Here is a 26279-nt window from a genome sequence, read left to right as displayed (position 1 = left end):
ATCGACATGAAATATCATTTCATTAGACATCGGGTTGAAGACGGACTCCTCGTAATCAAGAGGGTATCGCAGAGGATAACCCAACAGATCCCCTTACAAAGGGACTGAGTAGGGTTAAGCACTTGCAGCATGCTAGGAGCATTAGACTGAAGGACAATATTAGTTTTAGTGATTTGATAGTTTATAGAAACTTGTAATAGATAAAGTGTAATTAACATTTGATTATTGAATAAAGGTGTATTATTTATGAGTAAAGTTATTGTCTTGTGTTAATTATTTACTATTGTTTCACTTTGCTTGTTTTGACTTCCTAAATAATAAGATTATTTAAACTATCCACATTCGATCATACTTTGGAAGTTGGTATGAAAGAATAATGTCATGAATTGGCTTGTAGATTGTCTAAGTGTTTAGACATTGCAAAGGTTTGCTGCAATGTTCTTGAGTACTCTTGAAATAAGATTTGAGTATTAGATTAAACCCGCGCTCATTTAAATCACTTCATGGAATTTATCACGAGTGGTTGTTAGCCGATAATATCATATAGTCTTTAAACCTAGATATATGGTTTATTGTTTGCAAGTTGGTTGTGAATTGATAATGCATAAACACATTAATAACTTGATGTTATAAAACGAATTGTTGTGTATGATTTGATGAGTAAATAGTAAATGCATATAAGTCGAAGTTTATCTATTCCTTTTATCCTACGAGGGTAAAAGCGACATCTTGGGCCCCTCGATAATTTGGTTTGACTTATATGTCGGGCCCGGTCAGGACTGAATTGATGTGTTCAATTTAGTTCTATGTCAGACGAATCATGGATCAAGAAACAAACTGTTGGACAATAAGTATGACTATGTTCCATGTGATTGTCCACACGATATCTTGAGAACAGAGGACTATACGATCCCTTATCTAAAGGACGTGTCAGAGTTCGACAGCGGCTTTTGAGAGCTATGATTGCTAATTGGATTTTGAAGTCGTACTTACATCTATAGTTATTAGACTTATCCAAGTGGGAGACTGTTGGATTAGGTGTCTAAGCCCATAACTATATTTGGTATGTACTTGACCCAGTTGTAGCATGGTCTTTTTGGGTTGCCTTCACCAGAGCAACTTGACTGGGAGATTAATGGAGAAAGAGGTTATTATGGTTATTAATATATTATATGAATAATATATTAGAAGAGAAATCATATTGGTTAATTAATATTGGTCAAGAATTAATTAAGAAATTAATTTTGTGGTCAAAAGATATTAATTGAACCTAGAGACTGGAATTGCAATTATCAGATAATTGGATTCTGGGTTGAGGATCCCTTGGAAAGGGGTGGATGAAATCAAGGAGGGAAGCCCACATTGAACTCGTCCAAGGCCTTGTTCTGGAAGGTTCCTGTGGACTGCTTAAGGCCTAAACAATCCAATTAGGGTTTTGACTGAAACCTTAGCAGCTCACCTATATAAAGGACCCTAGGGCTTCACAATTCGGCTACCACTTGAACCCTAGAGATCAAGAGCCGATTTTGAGCCTCCTTCCCCTCTCTCTAAAGATCATTCAACTTGCCTTTGTGTTTGTGATCGATTAGAGGTATTACACTTGTGATACAAAAGCTCTCAAAGGTTGAAGATTCTTGCTACAATTGAAAGGTAATCATCTAAACTTGTTTTAGTTATTGTTTTCATTTTTGTATGCTAGTATTAGGGTTTACAAGCTTTGGATAATTTGCATGTACAATTAGAGAAACCTAGATCCAAAGCTTTAGGATTTGCATGTGCACCATAGGATTGATGTAATGCTCAAAACCCATCAGTTTGGGTTTATCAAGACCTCCATGATTGAGTTGTTTGATGAGCGTTATGTCGCCGTCTCTGGGGCTGCTGCTGTCACAGCCACTGCAACCGTTGTTGTTGCGGGACTTTAGTGGAGGGGTGATTCAATACCAAGACTTCAGTAACACGAAGCCCAAGGATTATAACGGTGCAAGGACCTAATTGTTTCCACGAGGTGGATATCTGACATGAAGGTTTGTTTCTTTACATGTTCGTGCCCGGAGGACCAAAAGGTCAAGTTCTCCTCGAACCTTCTCCGTTTGGGGGCAAAGGATTAGTGGAAACTAGTGACCAGTGCTTATTCTCCTACGGAGAAGGCCGTCGTGAGTTGGGAGAAATTCACAGATATATTACGTACTGAGTATGTTTTGTTTGTTGAAAGGGAGAGATTAGCCCTGCAGTATCTGTCGTTGAAGCAAACGACGAAATCAATGACATAGATCACTAATATATTTACTAAGAAAGCTCTATTCTTCCCCAAGTATGTTAATTCAGAGCAGGTTCAGATGTCCCGCTACTTGAGCATGCTCAAGACTAAGATTAGGGAGTTTTTTTCGACTCAACAGTACAGTTCCCTCTCCGAGCTTCAGTCATTCTCTCAGACGAGAGAGATACAAATTGAGACCCAAGGAAAACAGAAGAGACAAACCCAGTTTAGACACAACTTGTAGTGAAGTGGTTTAAGCCCACTAATTCACGATGCAAAGGTCAGAAGGGCCTCACGTGTGGCAAGTGCGGGAAGATGCATGAGGGAGCATGCTGATCAACAACAGGGAGCCGTAATTCCGACACGGAGGGTCATTATGCGAGGGATTGTCATCAACAAGCTCCACCGCCGAGCACCAAGATTTCTTACCACTGTGATCAGGTTGGCCATGTGAATGCCAACTGTCCCTTTCCCGTTGCTAGACCAATACATGCACCGACTCCGACCACCCTTCAAACCACAAATGGTCGTCAAGGGGGGTTGAGGCCCCTGAGGGACAGGGTTCATGCGATTCAGCTTACTGCGAAGGAGGCCATGGCAGAGCTTGACGTCGTTATTGGTATGTATTAATTTATTATTCTGTAAAAGTTAATTTATGTATGCTTATGTTTGTATTCCTGATAGGTACCTTAGTAGTGAATTCCTTGCTTGATCTTGTGCTTTTTGACTCGGGTGTGAGTCGGTATTTTGTATCTCAGATCTTCGGTAGGGATTTCGATATGACCCTTGTAGAGTTGGAGTGTCCGTTGTGAGTTTCCATCGCCAACGAACACAAGGTTTCTGCTTCGAGCGTGTTTCGTGGTTGTACCTTGGAGATATTCGGGGTTCCCTACCCATTTGACCTGATTCCCATCCCTATGGGGGATGTATGCATTAGGGCTATCAAAATTGTACCATGAAAAACCAACCAACATGCTACCAACCAAACCAAGAAAGTTGGTAGCCAATATGTTTGGTTGGTAGGACCATACCAATTAAACAATCTTGGTATGGTAATGGTACAAAAGTTAGAATAATATCGTACCAACCAATTCATACATATATATATATATACATATATATATATATATATATATATATATATATATATATATATATATATATATATAAATGAAATCTTATATTTCAATCGTTAATTGTGTTTAGTGTTTACAGTATTAAAAACGTTATATAAGTTATTTGGTCGCATTAGTCAATAATTATTACCACGTTAAAGCACAAACTTAAAACGTTATTTTAGCATTAATTCAATAGATTTTTTTGTAAATTAAAAGAAATGTGTAACTAATTTCTTCACTAAACGTCAAATTACTGGATGTATTTACTTATTTTAAAATCTTACAATAGAAAATTAAAAGAAGTTGGGATATACCATTACTAATTTGTACCAACCAAACTTGTTGGTAGTCAAATATATTGGTACCAAGTATATTTTCTATGGTACCGGTAGAAATTTTTTTAAACCAATTATAGTTGGCACGGTACACGGTTTAAGGAAAAACGAATTGGTATCGTACCATTTCCACATCTAGTACATGTGATTGTAGGGATTGACTGACTAAGCAGGTTTGGAGTTGTGATCAATTGTGAGACACAACTAGGGTACCAGGGTTGGTTCAGCTTTTTGTTCGGCTTCCAGAACTAGGCAGTATCTCAAGCATGGTTGTTCGAATTATCTCGCATATGTGGTTAACACTCGAGCTGAGGAGAAGGTTGCAGTTATCGGTGTGCCAGTGATTAAGGAGTTCCCATATGTCTTCCCGGAGGAATTACGCGGTGTGCCTCCCATGAGGAAGGTGGAGTTTAGGATCGACCTGATCCCCGGTGGCGCCCTGATTATTAAGGCGTCGCACCGCCTCGCACCACCAGAGATGTAGGATGTTGGGCAAGCAGTTTATCATACTGAGAAGTTCACCCTTGGGAGCACCAATTTTGTTTGTGAAGAAGAAGGATGGGTCTCACCATATGTACATAGATTATCGGTAGTTTAACAAGTTGACGGTGAAGAATCATTACCCACTTCCAAGGATTGATGATATTTCGATCAGCTGCAGAGTGCATCTTGGTTCTCAAAGATTGATCTGAGGTAGGGATATCATCAGACGAGTTCAAAGAGGAAATTGTAGTGAAGACGGCGTTTCGAATCGCTATAGTCATTATGAGTTCGTGGTGACACCGTTTGGGCTCACCAATGCACCTATAACATTTATAGATTGATGAATCAGGTATGCAGATGCTTAACCAACCAGTTATTGTTTTCATCGATGACATTCTGGTCTACTCCAAGACCAGGGAGCAGGATGAGGAGCTCCTTCGAGAGTTACTTGGAGTCTTGAGGAGGGAGAGGCTATATGCCAAGTTCTCTAAGTGTGAGTTCTGGTTATGAGAGGTGTAGTTCTTAGGACACCTTGTCAATCAGAACAACATTCTTGTCGATCCAACCAGCATTGAAGCAGTTATGCAGTGGGTCATCTAGGATTTCTCAGAGATTGATGTTCCTTTTATTCGTCTAACGAAGAAGAGTGTGCATTTTCACTAGGTGGCTGAGCACCAAGCTACATTTGAGACTCTAAGGTAGAGGTTATGTGAGGCCCTTTTATTGACTATTCTAGAGGGCAATGAAGATTTTGTGCTATTTTATGATGCTCTGATCACTAGTTTAAGGTGGTACTCATGTAGTGGGGTAGCGTCATTAAGTATGCTTCTAGGCAGCTGAAACCTCATGAGGTTATGTATCCGACTCACGATTTGGAGTTGAGAGCTATGGTATTTGCCCTCAAGATTTCGTGACATTATCTCTATGGGGTCCGGTGGAGGATCTACACGGATCACAGGAGCGTAAGATATCTTATGGATCAGTCGAATCTGAACATGAGGCAGCGTAGGAGGTTTGACGTAGTCAAGGATTATGATTGTCAGATTCCATATCATCTAGGCAAGGCCAATGCGATCGCCAATGCTTTGAGCTGCAAAACGGTTGGTGCTCCCATTCGAGGATTATATTTGACGATGACCACTTACCACTACTGGATTTGATTAGGTAGGCTTAGGCCGAGGGAATCATGAGGGAAAATTGGAAAAAGGAGAAGATTAGGGGCCAGATTGGCATATTTACTATTGATAGTCACAGGATTATGACCAAGTGCGAATAGGTTTGGCTCCCAACTTCATCTAGGGTCCGACATACATTGATGGAGGAGGCACACAAGTCCAGGTTTTCGATTCACCCTGGAGCCACGAAGATGTATCAAGACTTGAGACTTCACTATTGGTGGCCACGCATGAAGTGAGAGATATCATGGTATGTGGAGAGACTCTTGACCTACCAGATGGTCAAGGCAGAGCACCAGAGGCGGTATGACAAGTTGCAAGCCCTAGAGGTTCCCATGAGGAAATGCACCAGATCACCATGGATTTCATCACCAAATTGCCATGGACGGCCAAGGGATTTGATGCTATACGACTTATTGTTGACTGACTGACCAAGAGTCCGCATTTTCTTTCCATTCGAGAGAGTTCTTCTGCCAAGAAGCTGGCTGACGAATATATGTGTGAGATTGTTGCTTGCCACGGTGTACCGGTTTCCATTGTATGTGATCGTGATGTGAATTTCATTTCTCGATTTTGGTAGAGGTTTCATGAGGAGTTGGGTATGAGATTTCACTTCAGCACTGCTTATCATCCTCATGCTAATGGTCTGAGTGAGCGGACTATTCAGACACTCGAGGATATGTTGAGGGTTTGTTTCATTGATTTCGGTGGGATTTGGGACTCCTTCCTCCCCATAGTTGAGTTTTCTTACAACAACAGTAATCATTCCAACATTGGTGCACCTCCGTATGAGCTTCTTTATGGGATGAAGTATCGTACTCCAGTTTGTTGGAGAGAGGTTTACCATATGGTTATGGGAATGACTAGGGTGGTTCTCCAGACGATAGAGCTTATTCAGAAGATCAGACAGAGGTTATAGACAACACAAAGTCGACAAAAGAGTTACAATGATAGGCGTTGATTTGAGTTGGACTTTTAGGTTGGGGACATGGTTCTGTTAAAGGTATCACCCTGGAAGGATGTCATACACTTCAGGAAGCGGGTAAGTTGGGCCTACATGAGGAGCTTAGTCAGATCCATAACACCTTCCATGTGTCTCGGCTTTGGAAGTGCTTGATTGATGATACGTCAGTGGTTCTGTTAGACAACATTTAGGTTGATGAGCGCCTGAGTTATGTGGAGAGGCCGGTGACTATTCTGGATAGGAAGACGAAGACCTTACGCAATAAAGTGGTACCTTAGTCAAGCTTCAGTGGCAACATAGGAAGGGCTCCGAGTTGACTTGGGAGCCCGAGTCGGAGATCCACAGGCACTACCCAAATTTATTTGTAGTTGAGGATTTCCAGGACGAAATCTAGTTCAAGTAGGGGAGAATTGTAACACCCAGTTCCAGGTAAGCATTATTTCGTAATTATCAATCAATTTGAAGGATAAAACCTTGGTCGTGATGTGAGCACTTGTGTGTCACGACGTGACGGTACCTGAATGAACGCCCATTTCCTTTTTTTGTCACGATGTGACCATTTTTTGTCACGGCATGACAGGCCTTGCGTGCCAAAACCCTAATTTTGTGTATTGTCCCCCTATTTAAGGGAGGTGAGGGCTAGGGTTTGCATACCCTCATACTCCATCACCTCCCTTCATCCTCAAGAAACCTTAATCCTCCATTTTTTTTATCTTTGAGCTCCTTTTTGGTGATTTGAAGCCTTGAAGAAGAAGAGAATGCATTTTAGTGCATCATTTCAGCTAGCAAGCCATTCCCTCATCATCTTGAGCTGCATTGTGACTCTTGTAAGTCCTCAAGTTCTTGCATTTTAGCTCAATCATGCTAGATCTAGGGTTTAGTTCACTTTTCTCATCTTTTGAGGGAGTTGAGTGTTGGAAACTCATAAAGTTGGCAACTTTATGATCTCTTATGACTCCCTTGTATCACTTTGTCCCAGATCTAGAATATTAGTGAGTTTTAGGCTCCATGCATGAGATTTGACCTCTTTTTCTTTCATTTTGACCTAGTTGGCGTTTAAGACATGCATGTCTAAAAAGGAACGATTTTTATGGTATTTTGAGAAGTAGAAAGCCTTTTAGAAAGTTTGGTTTCTTGGCTTGAAGGATTAAGAGCTTAAGGCATTAAGTTGTCTAAAGTGTTCTTCACGACATGACGAGTTGGTCACCAGGACGTGATGAGGGGCTATTTCGCAATTATTTTGTCTTCACTTTGCCATGACGGGACCAGAGGGTGCTCGTGACATGGCAACCGGGTGTATGACTTTTGAGCGTTAGCTTTGACTTTGACCATTGACTTTTTGACCAAGTTTGACTTTAGCTCAAATTTAGTGTTTTGGTCTGTATTTGAGATGTGGTCCTTGTTTGCTGTATAGGTGACATGAAAACCCAGTTTTTGGATCTATGATCAGTGTTGTTTCTACTAGGCTGTGAAGTTAGTTTTATCACTATACTTTGTACTGCAATATGTGTCCTTATATATAGGATGTTGGTATACTGTAGTGATCTGATAGATTCGTAAATATGTATGATTACATGTGTTGCTGGTTATTGTTATCTTATTGTATACGTCGACATAGTATGGTTGGGTTGAGGCGTGAAAGAAAGTTAAAAAGAAAGATTATTTTTTCTTCCTTCAATTCATCTTCCTTTCTATTCTTTGTGATTCATTCCATTAAAAATAATCAAGTATTAATATCAATTTTTTGTTCCTTCTAAGTTCCATCAACTTCGTTTCTCTAGCTTCTCTCTTTAGCCTTTAAATGAGACTCGGTACCGAACATTAAAGGTAATACATACAACCAAAGGGACCAAGATACAACTCTTAGTTAACAAATTACTCCAACCACCGACATCCCATCATGTATTTCACCACTACGACCTCGACTTCAAACCTCCTAATCCCGTTCTAAAATTAAATTAATAGACATGTTTGCAAATCAAATTTTCAACCCCAAGTTAATGAAATAAAACAAAAAGTAAAATTAAATTATCTTCAAATCCGCAAAAATCAGTACCCAAAATGATTCCAAGAAGCTTGTGTTCTTCAATGGATGATGAATCTCTCTTTCTAATCTTCAAATGACGTGCTAGACATATGGTGTCGTGATGCTGCCCATGTTTCTCGTATATGATCCCCCCCCCCCCCCCCCCTCCTCCTCTCTAGTCATCTCTCTTTCTCTTTTTCATCATAAAACCCCAAAAGAAGTACTTCTTTTCTTTTTCTAAATTTGTGCAATCAAAAAGGATCGACTAGTGTTGTCAATTCTTGTGTTTGTAATGCATGTCCCTTTCCGCATCACTTTTCATTCTTATATTCAGCAATTTAGCCAAGAGTAGAACCTCACATAGCCAAGCGTACAGCCTTATATCCTGCTTTTTAGATTCAATGAAATTGCCTTTTTCTTGCATGTGTGTAACATGTACGTGTCATAGAGGGGTATATGGCCACTTTCTGCACTAAGAAAGGATAAAGCATTGGGAGACTTTCTTCTTTCACTTCCTTTATTACACAATATTGATGATGGATGTTATGGATGAAGTCTATGGATGCATGTGAGTAAAAGAACGAATTGAATCGTTTAATCACATGCATGAGTGCATGGACTACACTTTTATTAAAAATACGACACAAGATATTATCTTTTCCATGAAATATAAAAGAAGTAGCATCAAGAAATCAAAAAGATTAACTAATTAACTCATAACTTCATATATATAACAATACTTAATCTCCATAATTAAAGATTAACAGGAAAGATTCAATCAATCAGGAGAACGTAAACAACCTCCAGGAAGAAGAAACCTAAACTTTTCAGCATTTTCAATCAAATAAGTTGGAAGATGAACTGCAGAAACTGAACGAGGAATCGACCCCATCTTCCCAATCAAGTTCTTAAAACTATATTCTTCAGGCAACATTCCATAAAGATCATCTCCATTACAAATCTTTTCCTGAATCTTTTGATGATCCAAATGTTCTTTACTCTTCACACGATCTGCATGGCTATACGCCTTCATCTTCTCCACAAACTCACTCAAATACTTGAAACAAAAACTACAATGCCACCCAGTATCCGAAAGCACAAGATCCGTTTGTCTTGAATGCATATATCTCGTACGATGTTCATTAAACACATGACTTGTCGCCTTCCATGTGGGGTCAGTTGGAAACTCGAAAGAATACAGATACTTTCTCATATCAAGATGCATGACAGGTGGCAACCCATCACACCATTGAAGCAGTTTCACAGTATTCCCACTTGGAATCTCATCAGTATCCGCTACAATCAGTAAATCGCCATTAGAGATACCTGAACTTGCAATTAACCCGTTCATGGAAACCCGATGATGTGCTTCAACAGAAAACGGATTTACGGTTTTACCCTTGGACGCTAATTTCCCAGGGAGGAAACCGTATACGATTTTATCTTCAACGAAGGAGAAACGTTCACGATTTGAAGCGAAAGTGAGATCTTTTGGGATACCTGTGAAAGTTGTGTTTGATTCAAGGATTATGAATTTGGTGACGTATGGATTAAGTTCACCCCATCTGACTTCGAGTAAGTCTAGTTCGTTGCTGAAGATGATGGCGTCGAAGACTTTACGAGGGTGAGAACGTAAGGTCCATCCATGGAGGCGGCAGAGGGTGGCCATGGAAGCGTTTTCTGCGTAGTAGTGTGGGATGTAGGTGAATGGGCGTGGTGGGGTGTCCCATAGTGGGCGTAAAAAGTAGGTGATTTTTTCGTAGTGGTTGAAGATAATGGTGAAAGAAATTGGGAGGAGGATTAAGATTATTAAGCATTTGTATCCGGGAAGATGTCGTTTAGAGACTGTAATGGTTGAGGGCATGATGATCAGAATTATAATTAGCAGTAATTAATCTTTGGATCTTGCTTCCATCATCTGAAGTGTATAAAAAGGAGATTATATGTTAGGAGATTGATGAATTTATATATTTTTTTTTAATTAGAAGACTCTCAACAAGAATTGTGTTTTTTCCCTTGGTTTGCTTGACAAAAATAGTACAGAAGCTTTGGGATTGCTGAAAGAAAGTGGATGTCGATTAAAAAATAAAACCCTAGTTAATTCTCAAGTATATCAAGATCTCAACTTTGGGATAAACAAATGTATTAATTTAATTGAAGAATAACAAACCCTAAATTACATAGGTATTTTCACAGTTTTAGCATTTCAATCAAAAAAAGACTAGTGAAATTCGTATCAAATGTGGTTAATCGAATGTGGTTTCTAAAACTCATCATGCTAATCGAAAAACTTCAAGAAATTAGCACGGGTGTTTCATGAACAGGAACATCAACCTCTAAACATGCAAGAAAAACTCAACTGAAATATCGTGATTATGAACATCTGGAAGCATGATGGATTAGAGCTCAGTAACGCATGAACACAAACACCTGGTATATGGTGTCGGCTTGGATTATCGAAAATGAAAAATTAAAGCTTTATGAACAGAGATAATTAACAACACTTTCGAGCATCAAAAACCAGAAAAGAACATACTCATCATGAATCGGTAAAATCAGTCACAACTAATAAAAATCGAATAAAAACTTACCCAAATTAATCACTGAAACCCAGGATGAAAAAAAAAATTGAACAATGTTCCTATGTATGGTGTATAAAATCACGAAATTGGGATGCAATGCATGTAAAGGATTAAGAATTGATAGAATATACCTCAATCAGACGCGTTGTGATCAAAAACCCAAATTCGAAATTACACCATTTGCTTAAATCTATTACATCGACATTGAAGCCTATGATCGAGCGTTCATTGAAGATAGATATATAGAGAGAGGGGTGAAGCGGGAGTGAATTCGTCTCGGGAAAATGTGTATCTAAGACGAGAGCAAATAGTAGAGAAACTGACAAACCAATAGCAAACAGCCACGTTTACCGAGTATTGGAAATCTGCTCAACAGTGAGCTGGTGACCGTGTACATTCCGTTGGGCCGTATACATAAAATATAACTTTAATTATATGTAGAAAAATTATCGTAAATTTTTTCAAAAACTATTCATTGTGTTTATAATAATTTATCTAAAGTCATTTTATTATTTCTTCGGTCTTTATATTTATAAAAAATTTCAGGAATACCTTTTATATTAAAAAAAATTAGTGTAAAACAACAAATATTTAATAAAATCGGTTAGCATGTTTTTACAAAATGTTAAAACATCAAATATTCAACCGGATAAAATTGGTTAGCATGGTTTTACAAAAAATTAAAACAACAAATTTTCTTTTTTACAAACTCACGTTGACACCCAAATTCAGGAGCTTCTTTTATTTTTTATTTTTATTTTTATTTATTATTTTTTCTTTTACAAAATAGGGTTATTGAAAAAAAATATATATTTTTAATCTAATGTACCTTTTAAAATATTTACCAACTAATATTTATTTTCATTTTTCTTTATTTTGTAGTTCTTAATGTTTTTTTTTAATATCTGTTTTTTTCATATTTTTTCTTTTATTTCGGTGTTGTTTGTTTTTTCGAAACGAAAATCCATAAAGTATGCAGGTCATCTCTGCAACCTTCTACATTAGAAGAGTTTGACCAAATGACTGCAATCTGTAATAAAAATCATGTTTGTTTTTTAACATTTGTTGACTGCAATAAGCTGAAATTTAAATAAACTAATTTTATAAACTGAAAATATTTCTCAAACATTGAAATTTTAATAATATTAATCTTAAAACATTGAAAGAAAAAAAAACCATATAAAAAAACAAAAATATAAATTTTCTAAAATATTATAAAAGAAACTATCAGTTTTATTCAATAAAAAAACTAACTCTAAAAACTTAAAAAAATAATAATAATAAAAAAAACAAATTAAGAAATTGTTGCAAACAATGTCTTCAAAGTTAATAAAAAAATTACACACGTTAAAAAAGATGCAATTGAAACTAAAAATATAACTAACAGAAACGGTAAAAAATTTAAAAAAAATCAAGTTATAAAAAATTATGGAAACTATAAAAAAAATTTGTATCAAATCCGTAAATCAAAGTTAAAAAAAATAATCAAGGTTTAAAAAAAAAACATCAAAGTTTACAAAAAAATTAAGTTATACCAAATTTCTAAAAAACACTTGGAAAAAAAAAATGAAAGTTAAAAAGGTTTAAACATACAAGTCAAGTGTTGCGCCACACAGAACAAGTACAAATGTTTTGAAATCTGAAACCTTCCAAAACACAAATTACTGCTAAAACGCAAGTGTCGCGTGTATGCTGCATCGTGCAGCAAAAAAATTTGATGATGTTTTAAAAAAAAACAACACCTTCACCTTTTTACTATTTTTTATATAATAGTTTTTTATTTCAGTTTTCTTTTATCATTTTTTTAATAATAGCTTTTGTTATTTCTTTTATTTCAGTTTTTTTTTAAATATTCGTTTTTGTTATATAAACTATTTTGAACATCAAATTTTTGTCATCATAAATTAAAATTACCATTATACATACAACGTATTTTAAGGTGCAAAAACTCCAACATTACACATACAATGTTTTTAAGATAAAAAAAAAACTCCAAATTATTTGTTAAAAAAAATACCATGATTAAAAAAAACTCCAATATTGTTTATTACAAAAAGAAAAGCATCACAACTAACTTGAAAAAAGAAAAATAATAAATAAACAAAAGAATACCCATAACAATACTATAAAAAATATTTTCTTTTTAATTATCTTGGTTTAGATGGACATCGTTTTTTATTATGATCCTATTGTTTATAAATTCCACAAAGGTTGGTATTTCTTCGTTTTTTAATGTCCATACCATTTCTTAGTCTTGTTGATGATGATGACCTTTTTTTATTCCGAAATAATTTTAAATTTAGAAGTAATTCTTTAAATGATGATTGCTAGTACGCTTCATGAGGAAGTAGAGAGAACTTTGATGCCTAAGTAGCATAATAATATTCAATCGAGTAGTATTTATCAACATATTGACAACTATTCAAAGAGAATTTGACACATACACTCAACACATAAGAACAATGATATTTTTATTGTCTCACACTTAACACATGGGCAAGTATTTTGTTCCAAGTTAACTACTTGCACATTTTGACCTCTTTGAGTTATTTGATGCCTAAGTAGCCAAGTTTTTTTGAGCAACCCGTATCTCCTTCCGTCATCATGTGCAAGTGTTTATTTGTAAGTGGATGACTCTCTCGTCAATGTTGAGCACGTGGATTTTGCTTCCCCATTTCTTTCATCATAGAGTTGAACTTTCGAATTTAATCTAATTCTCGGCACAATAAACTAAAGGTTTCGATTCTGAATTACGAAATTTGACATGAAAATTGTTGATGAAATGTCGTAAACAATAACTTTAAAATAAACAAATAATATAAGTTATTGAAAATGTCATAAATAATACTTCAATTAATAAGTTTCCATTTGCAACCACATTGTAATTATAACTTGCATCTTAAAATCAAATAATTGTCCTAATGTAATGGATTGCTCTAACAAAATCATTAGGGGCGGATTTAGGGGGTTCCAGGGTGGCACCGACAACCCCTAACTTTTCCGGCCGTAGTGGAAAAAATTTCGAAACTTTTTAAAATTTTTATTTTTTCTACTATCGTGCAACCCTAACTTTCCCGTGCAACCCCTACTATGAAATCCTGCGTTCGCCCCTGAAAATCATTTTGATCCTTAAAAGAATATTTTCCCAACTCTCGCTTGAAAAATCATTCTTACTTAATAATGATTGCTATAACTTTTTTCATATCTCTATAACTCTTAAAATCATACAATAATAAAAGTTGTCCATAGACTAGTAAAACTTTAAAAGTTCTCTATACACTCGCAGCAAAGCACGAAACCTCATTTCCCTCTTTTGTACTAAAAAATAAATTGCATTTGAAGAGAGAAGTGTTGAAGTGTAGAAAACATTTACTAGTTGAATTTTACTATCTATGAACAATTTGACCATCATAGATAGTTCTCTGAACTATTTGCTAATTTGGAATTTTGGTCTATTAGTATCAACACAAACTCGTTAAAATTATTTATTTTTAGAAAATGTCAATAGAAGTCTCGTTTTTAACCGATAGTTTAAAAATAAATAAATATACATTACTTTCAAAAGATTAATTTTGTGAACTCAAAAACAAAATAAAAAACTACGTCATCTGGGAATTAAATTCTTCAGAATGTGAATCTAAAGTTATATAATATCCTAAATCCTTTTATTAAGAAAGTATATCATCATAATTTTTTGTGGTCGTATTTGACAATGTCAAAATTGAAAGGCAATGGGAAAACCTCAAAAAACAAAAAACAAAAAACAAAAAAAAACAAAAAAAAACAAAAAACAAAAAACAAAACAAAAAAACAAAAAAATAAATAAATAAAAAACAAAGACCAAAAAAAACAAAAAAAAAAAAGAAACTCATTATTTTATGTTCTCATTTTTTTTTTTCTAAACTTATGATTCTTGGTTATTTTATGTTTTATCTAAAAATATAATAATACCGAGAACGGTCCATATAAAGTTTAGATAAATTAAATATCCTTTTATTTTTTGTTCCTACAAATCCCCAGATTAAATAGTGACATGTATTTAATACTCATTTAATGAAATTTTATGATATTTTAGTAAACTAATATGACATATGTCATCATTTAATTGGGTAGGAAGATTTGTAGGAACAAAAATAGGAGAATATTTAATTTCTCTAAAGGTTAATAGTTTCATATTTCAATGGATATTTGAATTAAGGGTGTCGAATGGGTAAAATTTTCAGGTTTCGGGTAGAACGGGTCGGGTGGAACAAGTATTTCCTTAAGAAAATAATATCCGATACCCGACCTATATTGTAATTTGGGTTTTTGGGTTTCGGGTATTCGGGTTTGAGGTCGGGTAGTAAAATACTCTATACAATTAACAAGTACATATATAATAACAATACAAATCATTATAATATGTTATGTACTTTTTTAATTCCATTCCGTGCGATAGTGAGAAACTGAGAATTGTGATGACGGTTCAAGACTTCAGCTTTAGCGTTATTCTCTTTGCAAGTTTGCGTCGACTGTCGAGCCGTCATTCATAAGTAGGAAACAAATGATTTTGTTTTATTTGAAGTGTGTGTACGTGACTGCGTTGTATATTTGATATTATTTAAAAAACGAATTCGGGTATACCCGAAAATAAATATTCATACCTAAAACCCGACCTATATTATTATCGGGTTAACCTATTACCCGAATGTTCATACCTGTTACCCGTTCTACCCGACCCATTATACCCGAATGCGAAACAGGTCGGGTGGGTAGAACGGTTTCGGGTTTTTTTTGACAGGCCTAATTTGAATGCCAAACATAATGTTATATTCTGGTTTTATCAAAATACATTACTATGAAATCATCAGAAAACATTAATTCGGATAAAATCAAAACGTAAAATTATTTTAATAGACAAAAATATAAAATAATAATTTTTTTAATAGTACATAAGATTTTCCAAGGTTTTTCCTTTGATTAAAAGACTGTTTATTATCATCATCATTTCCATCCTTCTTTAGTCCCTTTTCTTTGCTGAACCTTTATTTATTTAAACTGAAAATTGACAAAGTCAAACACATGAATACATTTTGAAATATTAAACAAATTACTAAATAAAAACATCTTCATCTTAAACAGAAAACCGTATTATTATTTTTCAAAACTAGAATTAACTATATCTAATTTGAAATTTAAAATTAACAGTAAGGTTTTTCATCAAGATTTTGCCATAGAGATTTTGGATATAGCAGATTTAGTCCCTAATCACTTTTGTATTTTAGATTTTTGCCATAAAGATTTTAAATATTGGTAGATTTAGTCCCTAATCACTTTTACATTTTAGATTTTTTTGAATATTGACATATTTAATCTCTATTTCGTGATTTACAAGAAACGTCCCTATAAGATTTTTTTTTTACGTTGACAGGTTTGACCCCTATGTAAAAAATAAATTAAAAAAATTATACTCGTAATTTACAAAAAAAAAAATGTCTTTATACATTTATTTACATAAACAATTCATGCACTTAAAACAATTACAAAATTAGTCTATACCCAATAAAAAAACTCATTGAATACGCCACCCACACCCCCTCCACTTTTATATATTTGCATTTTTGTTCCTTTTACGCAGATTTGGACCTAAATATACAAACTCTTGTGTACGTCAACATCAACAAGATTATAATTTTGATTTTTGACCCAAGGTTTAGTTTTTGTTATAATCTGTTTTATTTCATAATGAAGAACACACTTTTATTGATCAAACAAAAATATAAATTTCTAAATAAAAGAATAGCAACTAAACTCTAAAATCACTTGGGTTTTATAGAAATAAACAGAACAAGGTCAAACAGTTCTACTAATTCTAAACATTTACTCACATTTAATTTCCATTTCATATATACATATATAAAACCAATCTATGTTATAAAGCTTAAAATCAGATAAAAAACCAAGTTGAGTTTTTATTTGGTAATTAGATCTCTTATTTGATTATACTGTTTTTCAAGCCACAACTGGTGGTGTTCCGGGAGGAATGGCGGCAGCACCATTTTTTCCGGCGGACATGCATAGAGCTTCCGAGTAAGAAAGCACCGAGTCAAGATCAATGTGACAACTCAACTCGTTGATGTATTTGAAAAGGGTATCAAAGTCCATTAGCTCCCCCATTATTTTAATCCTATGTGTTTTTAGGATTGCAATACATATGTAAAGATGAAGATGTTCACTTGGATAATGAGTCCATAAAATCTCCCACAATCTCATTATTTCCTCGTATTCGAATTCCCTGACATAATCATTTTATAATTAATACAAGATAACATAACCCATATTATTTTATCAACTTTGTCCTCCTTTTATAGATTTTACGATTTTGACCCTATGTGTTTTTATTAATTATACAAGAAACCTTGGCTTACCTTTTGAATTGTACAAGAATCCATCGGAAACAGAATAAATAATTCAAGCAGTTGTTCTCCTCAAAATAATCGTGCAATGGTTTGTCTAGAATCTCCATCAACTGCCATGTCAAACACTCAAATTACATATTTACCCTCGTTCTCATGATCACAAAGTATAAATCATTATCTTCAATTTGAATTTGAAACCAGATTATTTAAAGTCAAGCACTCGCTCTCAATCTCTTGTGATAAACACAACCTAAATGTATAATGTTTATGAAAAACACACACACACACACACTCACACACAAAGGTGAGAGAGAAAGAACCTTTGACAATGCAAAAAATTGAAATTTCATGCCACTTTGATCATGTTTAAAATTTGGTCCAAATCGTTCCATTAAATAAACAAAACACCAAAAAGCTTCTGACTCATCCTCCATGACATAAAGTATTGGAGATAAGAAATCATTCATACCCTGTAAAATTTCATTTGTTAACAAAAATAAATAAAAACTAATATTATCTCAATGGAGTTAAAAGAATTATTACCTGACAATAACCGATTTCAAAGTTATAAAATGAGTATGTCATTAAAATATCACGAAGAATATTCACGTTTTCATTTTCATCACCTTCATAGAATGGTAGCATTCGATCAGTTCTTACCTTGAAAATAAAAAATACAAAATAATTTAATTAACATTTATAGAAATAAAAAGTCGAGAAATTTAGTGAAGAATATGTTGTTATAGTTAATTAGTTATATAACTTATACCACATCTTTATCGATAAGAAACTTTGTTTCTTTAAATTGGGTTTCTTTTATTGATTGCTCTGTGGAAATGGAAATACTCTGCAATTGGAAAATAAATAATCATTACAGAAATTAAAAAAAAAAAAAATTGTTGCTAATTAATTAATGACAAACCTGCCATTCGTTTTTTAGGGTTTCATATTCCGATTTCTTAATGGTGGAAAGATAACGCCTCTGGGTATATGTAGAATCATACGCATAAAATCCCAATAAGAATTTCCAAATCTGAAATTAAATAACATTAAATTTATAGTTTATGCTCGATTTGACAAAAAAAAACATTTAAATAAATAAAAACCTCTTTACGTAAACTATGATCCACTCCTCCATAAAAAATTCTCTTCTTTAAATCACTTGGAGACACAACTCGACCTTCAGCATCCAAAAACATTCCCCACTGCATTAAAAATTTCAGCTGTTGGGCCGATTTTGTAAAAACGTCTAAATATAAGGGGCTTTCTAGCAATTTATCGAAAAAGCAAGGTATACCTCTTCAAGTTGTAATGGAGATTGTCGTGGTTTTCCCCATACCAATGATATTTTATCGAACTGTCGATAAAAATAAAAAGTAAAAAAAACACAAGTTTAAACAATTATTAATTATATACCTACACGGATCTTAAATATAAAAAATAAAAAAAATTTCACCTGAAGAGGATCCTCGAAGTTATTTATATGAAATAAATTTGTATTTTCTGATGACCTGTGAATTAAAAACATGTGTGTTAAATAATAGTTAATCATATCATTATATCAACATATTTTTGTTACTAATAAATTATGTTTTATAATAAAAGAATAGAATAACAAACCTAACAATATAAACATGTTGTTTAATTGTAGCTAGAAATTCTTGTACGCCTCCATTGTAGAAGTAAAGTGGAGGATATGCTAAACCTGTATAAAGTTTTTAGTCATATACATGAAAAAAAATATCAATGTACTTTTATTTTTTTTTTCTAATTATAGCAGTGAAAAGTGCTTTGTATTAAAAGACATTGCTATAAATAGGAAGATTTTTCAAAGTAGAATGTTGATATAATCATACCAGATGATAGAATAACAACAGCATATTGCCACCCAATTTTTGGAGTGTGCACTCGAATTGATTGGATATCAGTAAAAGACACTGGTTTTATCGTGTATAAACTCTTGTCTGCATAAAAAATTACATCCAATTTTTTATATAAAGTATAGTGTTATTATGTATATAATATAACTATATATAAGTATATATATATACAAAAACCTCTTTCAGAAAGCCTAGCATTTGAGATTCGGCTTTTATAAGGCATCCAAGTCTATTTTGAAAAGAGAAAAAAAATATTATTAATATAAATATATTGATTGAAGATGTATTTTTACAATGAAAGTATATTACCATAAATAGTGAAGAATCTTGTTTAATAAGTTTTAACTTCCCACTGATTCTGTCAGCTGCATATTGAGTTGGATTAATTGTGACTTTCTCCTTCAAGTACACTATTTCTGCGTTTTCTAGATCACTAAAAGAGCTTTTCTTACTACTTAACATGCCCTATAACACAAAAAATATACGAAATTATTGAATTTTATAAAATATATGGGATATGAAATTAAGATTTAAGACCACAAAAAAACATGAACTTTATGGCATAAAGACAAATACTGCTATGAAGGGTGATCTATGAAGGCCTATGAGAAAATTACACGATTGATTTCTTGTTTTGATGAAGTTTCAATTTCTGAAAATTTTCGTAAATCAGCAGCAGGTTGCGTAATTGGTGGTGATAGATGATTGGATGCAGATAGCAAGCAATGGATGCTCATTAAACCATATCAATTTCACGCCTAAAAACTCATATAAAATTAAATTCCACCGTAGCTTTCACAATTGTCCATGAAAACCTAAACTCCTAATCAACCGGTTGTACTCTACAACTATAATCGATCAAATTATTCTAATCATAGTTTTTGCTAGAGATGATTTCTTCGGTAATCAAATAATACCGTAATTAAGATGTGTGTTGCTTACTTCTTGAGATGCGGCGGCGTAATCAGCGTCATCGGATAAATCCTGAGCCTCCATTTCGAGCATCGCCGCCGGGATTTGGAATTCGAGATGCTTTAGCAACTTATTCTCGAAGAAATAGCAGTGGAAGTAAGCTTCCATGTCATAGAAACTAGACTCCTCTTTTTCCCCTTTTTTCTTGACTTTGAAAAGGTTTCCTGTTTTCAAGACCTTAACACACATAAACGTGCGTACAATCATATTTTGCATGATGATATGTATAAAAGTAGGGTATTTATTCTCGGCAGATATATAGGTATGGAATAAGTATAATATAACTTGATTTTTAATAAGTTAATTTATGTATCCATACGACGTATATAAGATTGTAGTTATCAAAGATTGAAAATAAGTTATTTGGGTATTAATAGAAAAAAAAAGTCGTAACACGGATAAAACCGACAAAACTTATTATTCTCAAGAATATTTAAAAATATTTATGTCAGAATTTATTAATTTTCAGAAAAGTTCTAATATTTTGACAAAATTTTTAATAAATTTCTAAATTTTATTTTTTTATAAAAAAATCATGACTTTTTCACATTTTGAATACAAAAGCTCAAAAAACTGACTAATTTATTCATTTTAGTCATTTTTTATGTCGTCGGGAGCAAATTGTTAATTTTTCGAAAATAACTGGATTTTTTTGCAGATCTCGTCAAAATTTGTAGATAATATATAAACATATTTTTTTACGTATTTATATCTATTTTTATATATTTGTGTATTTTTTAAGTTTTTAGATGTATATATTTATGTATTTTAAATGTATAAACGTATTTTTTACTTACTTATATGTATTTTTAACAATTTTACATATTTTTTATGTATTTTTATGTGTTACGTTATATATATATATATATATATATATATATATATATATATATACACACACACACACACATACATATTTATGTATTCTTTAAGTTTTTTATATAGATGTTTATGTATTTTTAATGTATAAAAATAATGTTTTACGTATATATATATTAAGTATTTTACATATTTTTTGTGTTTTTATATGTTTTCTATGTATTATGTATTTATATGTATTTTTGCGTATTTATGTATATTTTCATTTTTTTATAAGATGTTTATGTATTTTAAATGTTTGATTGTATTATTTTTACGCATTTATGTATTTTTTACTTGAAGTCGTCTTCTCCATTTTATCTAATTCGCACAACTTCTTCAAGTATGTCTAGATGGTTTTACTAGATACCCATATATTTTAAATTTTTCTGAGAAAAACTTAAAATATATGGGTATGTAGTAAAACTATTTGCATATATTCAAAGAAGTTGTACGAATTGGATGAAATGGTGAATACGACTTGAAGTAACAAATACATAAATACGTGAGAAAAATATAGTTATACATTTAAAATACATAAACATCTATATAAAAATCTTTAAAAAAATACATAAACACATAAAAATAGATATAAATACGAAATACATAAAAAAACACATAAAAATATATAAAATACTTAAAAATACATATAAATATGTAAAAAAAGTATGTTTATACATTTAAAATATATAAACATCTATATAAAAACTTTAAAAAATACGTAAATACATAATACATAAAAAAATAACACATAAAGATAAATGATATATATATATATATATATATATATATATATATATATATATATATAATACTTAAAAATGCATATAAATACGTTAAAAATATGTTTATAAATTTAAAATACATAAACAATGTAAACATATATATATATATATATATATATATATATATATATATATATATATATATATATATATATATAACTTACAAAAAGACATAAATACATAAATATATATACATAATACATAAAAAATAACACATAAAAATACATAAAAATGTGTGAAATATTTAAAAAAATATATAAACACGTAAAAAAAATATGTTTATACATTTAAAATGCATAAAAATACGTAAACATATACATATAAAAACTTAAAAAATACAAAAGTACGTAAAAATTGATATAAATACGTAAAAAATGCGTTTATACATTATATATAAGTTTTGATGAAATCTGCAGAAAAACTCCATTATTTTGGAAAAATTAACGATTTGATCATATGACCTACTGAAGAGGTCTAAAAGGGGCTAATGTGAATAAATTAACCGATTTCTTGGGCTTTTTTATTCAAAAAGTTAAAAAATTGGAACTTTTCTATTAAAAAAATAAATTTTAGGACTTTGTTTAAAATTTTCTCAAAATATTGGGACTTTTTCTGTAGATTTCTCTCATTTCAAATAATAAGGTTTGCAAAGAGAATTCATAGATTTACAAATGTGTTAGTTGCATATAAGATTTTGTTGATGATACATTTATGGTTGCCTCCGTGGAACAAATTTTTCAAAACTAGACCAACTAAAATTGTATCTTTAAAATACCATGAGTCAGGATTGAATAGAATTTTTTGTACTTCTATTTTTATAATTTTTTTTATATATAAGTTTTGTCTATTGTACAGTAAAATATTAGGACATAACTTCATTATCTCGCATTGGGCATTAAAACTTAATGGACCGGCCTTGCTCGGATCTTCAACTGCAATTAGGCAAAGTCGAATGTCATGTTCACATTTTGTATAACCAATTGTAAAATACTAGATGTTTTTGATTCAAACATGCACAAAAGATACCGTTTTAGATGGTTTTGATAGGTTCTAGTTTGTATTATTATGGCTTTTGTTTGACTATAAGATTTATTGGACTTTTTTTATAATTTTTTGTATTTTGTTTTGTCTGTTGTATGGTAAAATATAAAGGCAAGATTTCACTATTTCATGGTAAGAATTAAAAACAAATGGATCAATCATACTTGAATCTTCAAATCCAATTAGGCAAAGATGAATGTAATGTTGACATTTTGGATAATCTATTGTAGACCTTCAACCATGATACCAAAAGTTCTTCAAATCCAATTGGGAAAAGATGAATGTAATGTTGACATTTTGGATAATCAATTGTAGACCTTCACCATGATACCAAAAGTTCACAATACATTAAGCAAACCTTAAAAGTATACAACTACAATGGTACTTTAGGGTTGAATATACTCTTTTTGACATTGCATTATGCTATTATCTTCCTATTATATATATATATATATATATATATATATATATATATATATATATATATATATATATATATACCAACAAGTATTTGGCCTAACAATATGGTGAGATGTCATCTTTTTCATGAGGTTGTTTCATGTCCCGTAAGGAATGTATGTAAATTCATGAGTAGTTTAGGAGTTGATTAGAGTGTGTATGTATGTGTAGTCGTTCTTATTATTATTTTTTTATAATGTATATGATTCTAGTGTATCACATATATTGATATTTTCTTTACTTTTGGCTCAAACTTTGCTCATAATGTATTTTCTACATGGTTATCTAAATGATTGGTATCGAAGGGAATGTGGCTTAACGATATCGATTGTTGTTGGATTATGCTATCAAGAGTGGTCACCACCATGACCACTCCAAAGTACAACCACATCATCGCCTCATCACTACCATTCATTATCACTTCCCATCACAACCCCTATGAGATGGTCATCACTCTGCCTCATCAATATCATTTAAATTATTTATTTATTTTAATATATTATTTACATAATTAAAATTTATTTTCAATAAGTTAAATAAAAATACATTAATAAAAACTAAAAATAAAGTTACATTAATAGAAACCAAAAATAAAATCTAATAACATCTAAATTAAACATAAATAAGAAATACGAAATGTCTCATTCTTCGGGAATTCGATCTTCATTTTGTTGAATACATTGAGATCTTTTTTCGAAATGTTTAGATTTGATCATCATTTGTTGTTCAGTAACAAATTTTTGTTGTTTCATAGCCAACTTTTGTTGTTCCAAAGTAATTTTTTCTTTGTGTGGGGATTTTTTATTAAAAAAATTCAAATGTAGATCGAGTTTTGATGCAATCTTTTTCGTGACATATTCACGATGTTTTTTTCCCAATGATGATACCTCTTGTCTCGCCTTGTCCATTTTATTCGTTCGTTTTAATGATACCTATGGTGTAGATTCCTCTTAATTTTCATTGATGTTGAGTCTTTTATCGGCATCCAATTCTGATGTCCTCAATCATTTCAGTCCACTTGATTGTGAAGCCGAATCTGGTTGAAGGACCCAGTTTGGCCGATTACGATATATTCACCATGCTTTTTGATGGGAAAATATTCGACCTTTGTATTTTTTTGTAAGTTTCAAGCTTCATACTTAAATTATCAAAATCGTTTGCACAACTAGTATGCATATTTTTTAGATTATTAAATATGTCATTGAAGCTCTTGCAAGTTTGCCTTGAATCACGCCATCTGCGAGTTATACCATCGGTGCTCTAGTAAATGCCTTTTCCCATTATCTTTTATTAGCATGCTAAAACTCAACTCCTAAAAAGCCGAATAAGATTGGTTCTTGCGTTGTTAAGAATCACCGAAGATCGCTATCCAAACTTGCGCCAAATCCATTTCCTCATTTTCAACCCACTTTAGTTTTCCTTTGCAAAAACCGCCATTTTATGTTTCTTTTTCGTTGCTTTTTCTGTTTCGGTACTTGAATTTTGGCAACGATTTCGTCATTATCTAAAATTTGAGTACGAGAAGGTTGTGGATGGGAAGATTTTGGTGTAAAAGATTGTGGTTGATGAAATTGGAAAAGGTTGTGTGGATAAGGGTTGGGAATTGGTTAGTGTTTTGTTGAAAGGGGTAAGGGGTTTGCTGGAAAAAGTTGGGGTTAAACTGTGGTTCGGGATTGAATTTTTAGTAAGATATTGGAAATGTACTATTGAAAATTAGTTATTGAATTGGTGTTCCTTGTAACAAATTTATAAACCCTTGGATTGAATCGTAATTTGGGGTGTTTGGAGTGTTTGGGGTCTTCGAGTATTGATCCATAGGTTTGGGAATAAGAAATAGAAAGAATTGTATAATATATAGTAGTTTGTAAAAATTGTAAAAAATAGGTTGGTATATATAGGATTTTGTTAAAAAAACATTTGTTTTTTTTTGTTGTTAAATGATCATATGAGTGTTGGAGGCATGTTCCCTTGATTTTTTTTGTTAAAGAGCATAACAGGAACTACAGACCTTCACAATGACATGTATGACGCCACACGTAGGGTGGTGTTCACCCTTATCACGCTGATAACGTGTTGGCTAATGACGCCCACTACAGACCACCTTAGTGTCCCTCAACCAACGATTGAAGGTTCAAGCTTGGGTAAAATATGTAGATTTAAGAATAGACTAGAAGGTGTGTGAATTTGTTGCTCTAGAAAACCAGAGTTTTTGTTTTAACAGTAAGGGATGGCCTTATCAATTAAAAGCTTATTATTAGTGTATATTATATTATGTATTTAGCCCAGTGTATAGATACCCCATATATATTGTATTTGTTGTAAGACCATTAGGTTACACTCCTTGTATTCATGTATATATTTGCTTAAGGAATGACATATAAATTATGGGAAATTATTCCAAGTCTAATATGGTATTAGAGTTGTAAAGGGCTCCTACCGTATTTTTTTCCCAATACATCGACACCCACTATGTCGACCTTGCTTTGCCACTGATTCCATCATCCCATTCTTATGTTGCTTTTGATCACTCTTCTTCTTCTTTAACATGATTGGTGAATCGTCTAACCCTGATGGTGGAAACATGAAGCCATACGTTGTCACCAACATCAAATCATTTGTACCACTCATTCTTGAGTTGAATCAACTTAATTATGATTCTTAGAGGGAGTTGTTAAAAACTCACTGTAACGATTTTGGTGTTCATGGCCATCTCGATGGAATCTCAAAGCTGAATGGAGATAAAGATGAAGAATAGTCCACCCTTGACTCTTTTGTCAAGATGTGGATCTATGGAACTCTACCCAATCCCTTCTCAACATGGTGACTAAACCCGACTCTACTGCTCATACCCTATGGCTTGACATTGAAGCTCTTTTCCATGAAAACAAGGAGGCTCAAATTATGGAGTTTGAAAATTAACTGAGACAAATAACCATGGGAGAC

General features: G+C 32.6%; 2 protein-coding genes across 5 annotated transcripts; both read right to left on the bottom strand.

The window, feature by feature from the left end:
- Nucleotides 1–9053: 9053 nt before the first annotated feature.
- Nucleotides 9054–11233, bottom strand: LOC111881917 (uncharacterized). Its single transcript, XM_023878302.3, has 2 exons — nucleotides 11075–11233; nucleotides 9054–10279 (listed from the first exon to the last, which is right to left on the bottom strand). Exon 2 carries the CDS (start codon nucleotides 10223–10225, stop codon nucleotides 9140–9142), a length of 1086 nt encoding a protein of 361 aa, XP_023734070.1. The 5' UTR covers nucleotides 10226–10279; nucleotides 11075–11233; the 3' UTR covers nucleotides 9054–9139.
- Nucleotides 11234–16729: 5496 nt separating this feature from the next.
- Nucleotides 16730–20411, bottom strand: LOC111881887 (uncharacterized). 4 transcript variants are annotated; one of them, XM_052771503.1, is made up of 15 exons: nucleotides 20164–20411; nucleotides 19839–19979; nucleotides 19531–19686; nucleotides 19399–19450; nucleotides 19198–19305; nucleotides 18962–19046; nucleotides 18798–18852; nucleotides 18639–18698; nucleotides 18448–18564; nucleotides 18264–18374; nucleotides 18111–18188; nucleotides 17885–18001; nucleotides 17662–17811; nucleotides 17351–17451; nucleotides 16730–17217 (listed from the first exon to the last, which is right to left on the bottom strand). In XM_052771503.1, the coding sequence occupies exons 2-15, from the start codon at nucleotides 19956–19958 to the stop codon at nucleotides 16935–16937; spliced, it is 1593 nt and encodes a 530-aa protein (XP_052627463.1). In that variant the 5' UTR covers nucleotides 19959–19979; nucleotides 20164–20411; the 3' UTR covers nucleotides 16730–16934. The 4 variants fall into 4 exon arrangements, with proteins under 4 accessions (XP_052627463.1, XP_023734039.3, XP_023734040.3 ...); XM_023878271.3 differs by lacking the exon at nucleotides 19839–19979 and having other exon boundaries at nucleotides 20164–20410; XM_023878272.3 differs by lacking the exon at nucleotides 19839–19979 and having other exon boundaries at nucleotides 18448–18546; nucleotides 20164–20409.
- Between the last annotated feature and the right edge of the window lie 5868 nt (nucleotides 20412–26279).

This window comes from Lactuca sativa, chromosome 5, assembly GCF_002870075.4.
Source record: "Lactuca sativa cultivar Salinas chromosome 5, Lsat_Salinas_v11, whole genome shotgun sequence".
Classification (NCBI taxonomy): domain Eukaryota; kingdom Viridiplantae; phylum Streptophyta; class Magnoliopsida; order Asterales; family Asteraceae; genus Lactuca; species Lactuca sativa.
Note: the sequence above shows the minus strand (reverse complement) of the source record. Positions and strands in the feature narration are given on the sequence as shown.

What these genes read in the sequence shown, in the direction of transcription:
- LOC111881887 (XM_023878271.3), bottom strand. Translation starts at nt 20,409, where the DNA reads ATGCAAAATATGATTGTACGCACGTTTATGTGTGTTAAGGTCTTGAAA. An exon ending in AAGATTCTTCACTATTTATG is followed by an intron (nt 19,451 to 19,530) that starts GTAATATACTTT and finishes TTTTCAAAATAG; the next exon opens with ACTTGGATGCCTTATAAAAG. An exon ending in AATTTTTTGCATTGTCAAAG is followed by an intron (nt 17,452 to 17,661) that starts GTTCTTTCTCTC and finishes TTGACATGGCAG; the next exon opens with TTGATGGAGATTCTAGACAA.
- LOC111881917 (XM_023878302.3), bottom strand. Translation starts at nt 10,225, where the DNA reads ATGCCCTCAACCATTACAGTCTCTAAACGACATCTTCCCGGATACAAA.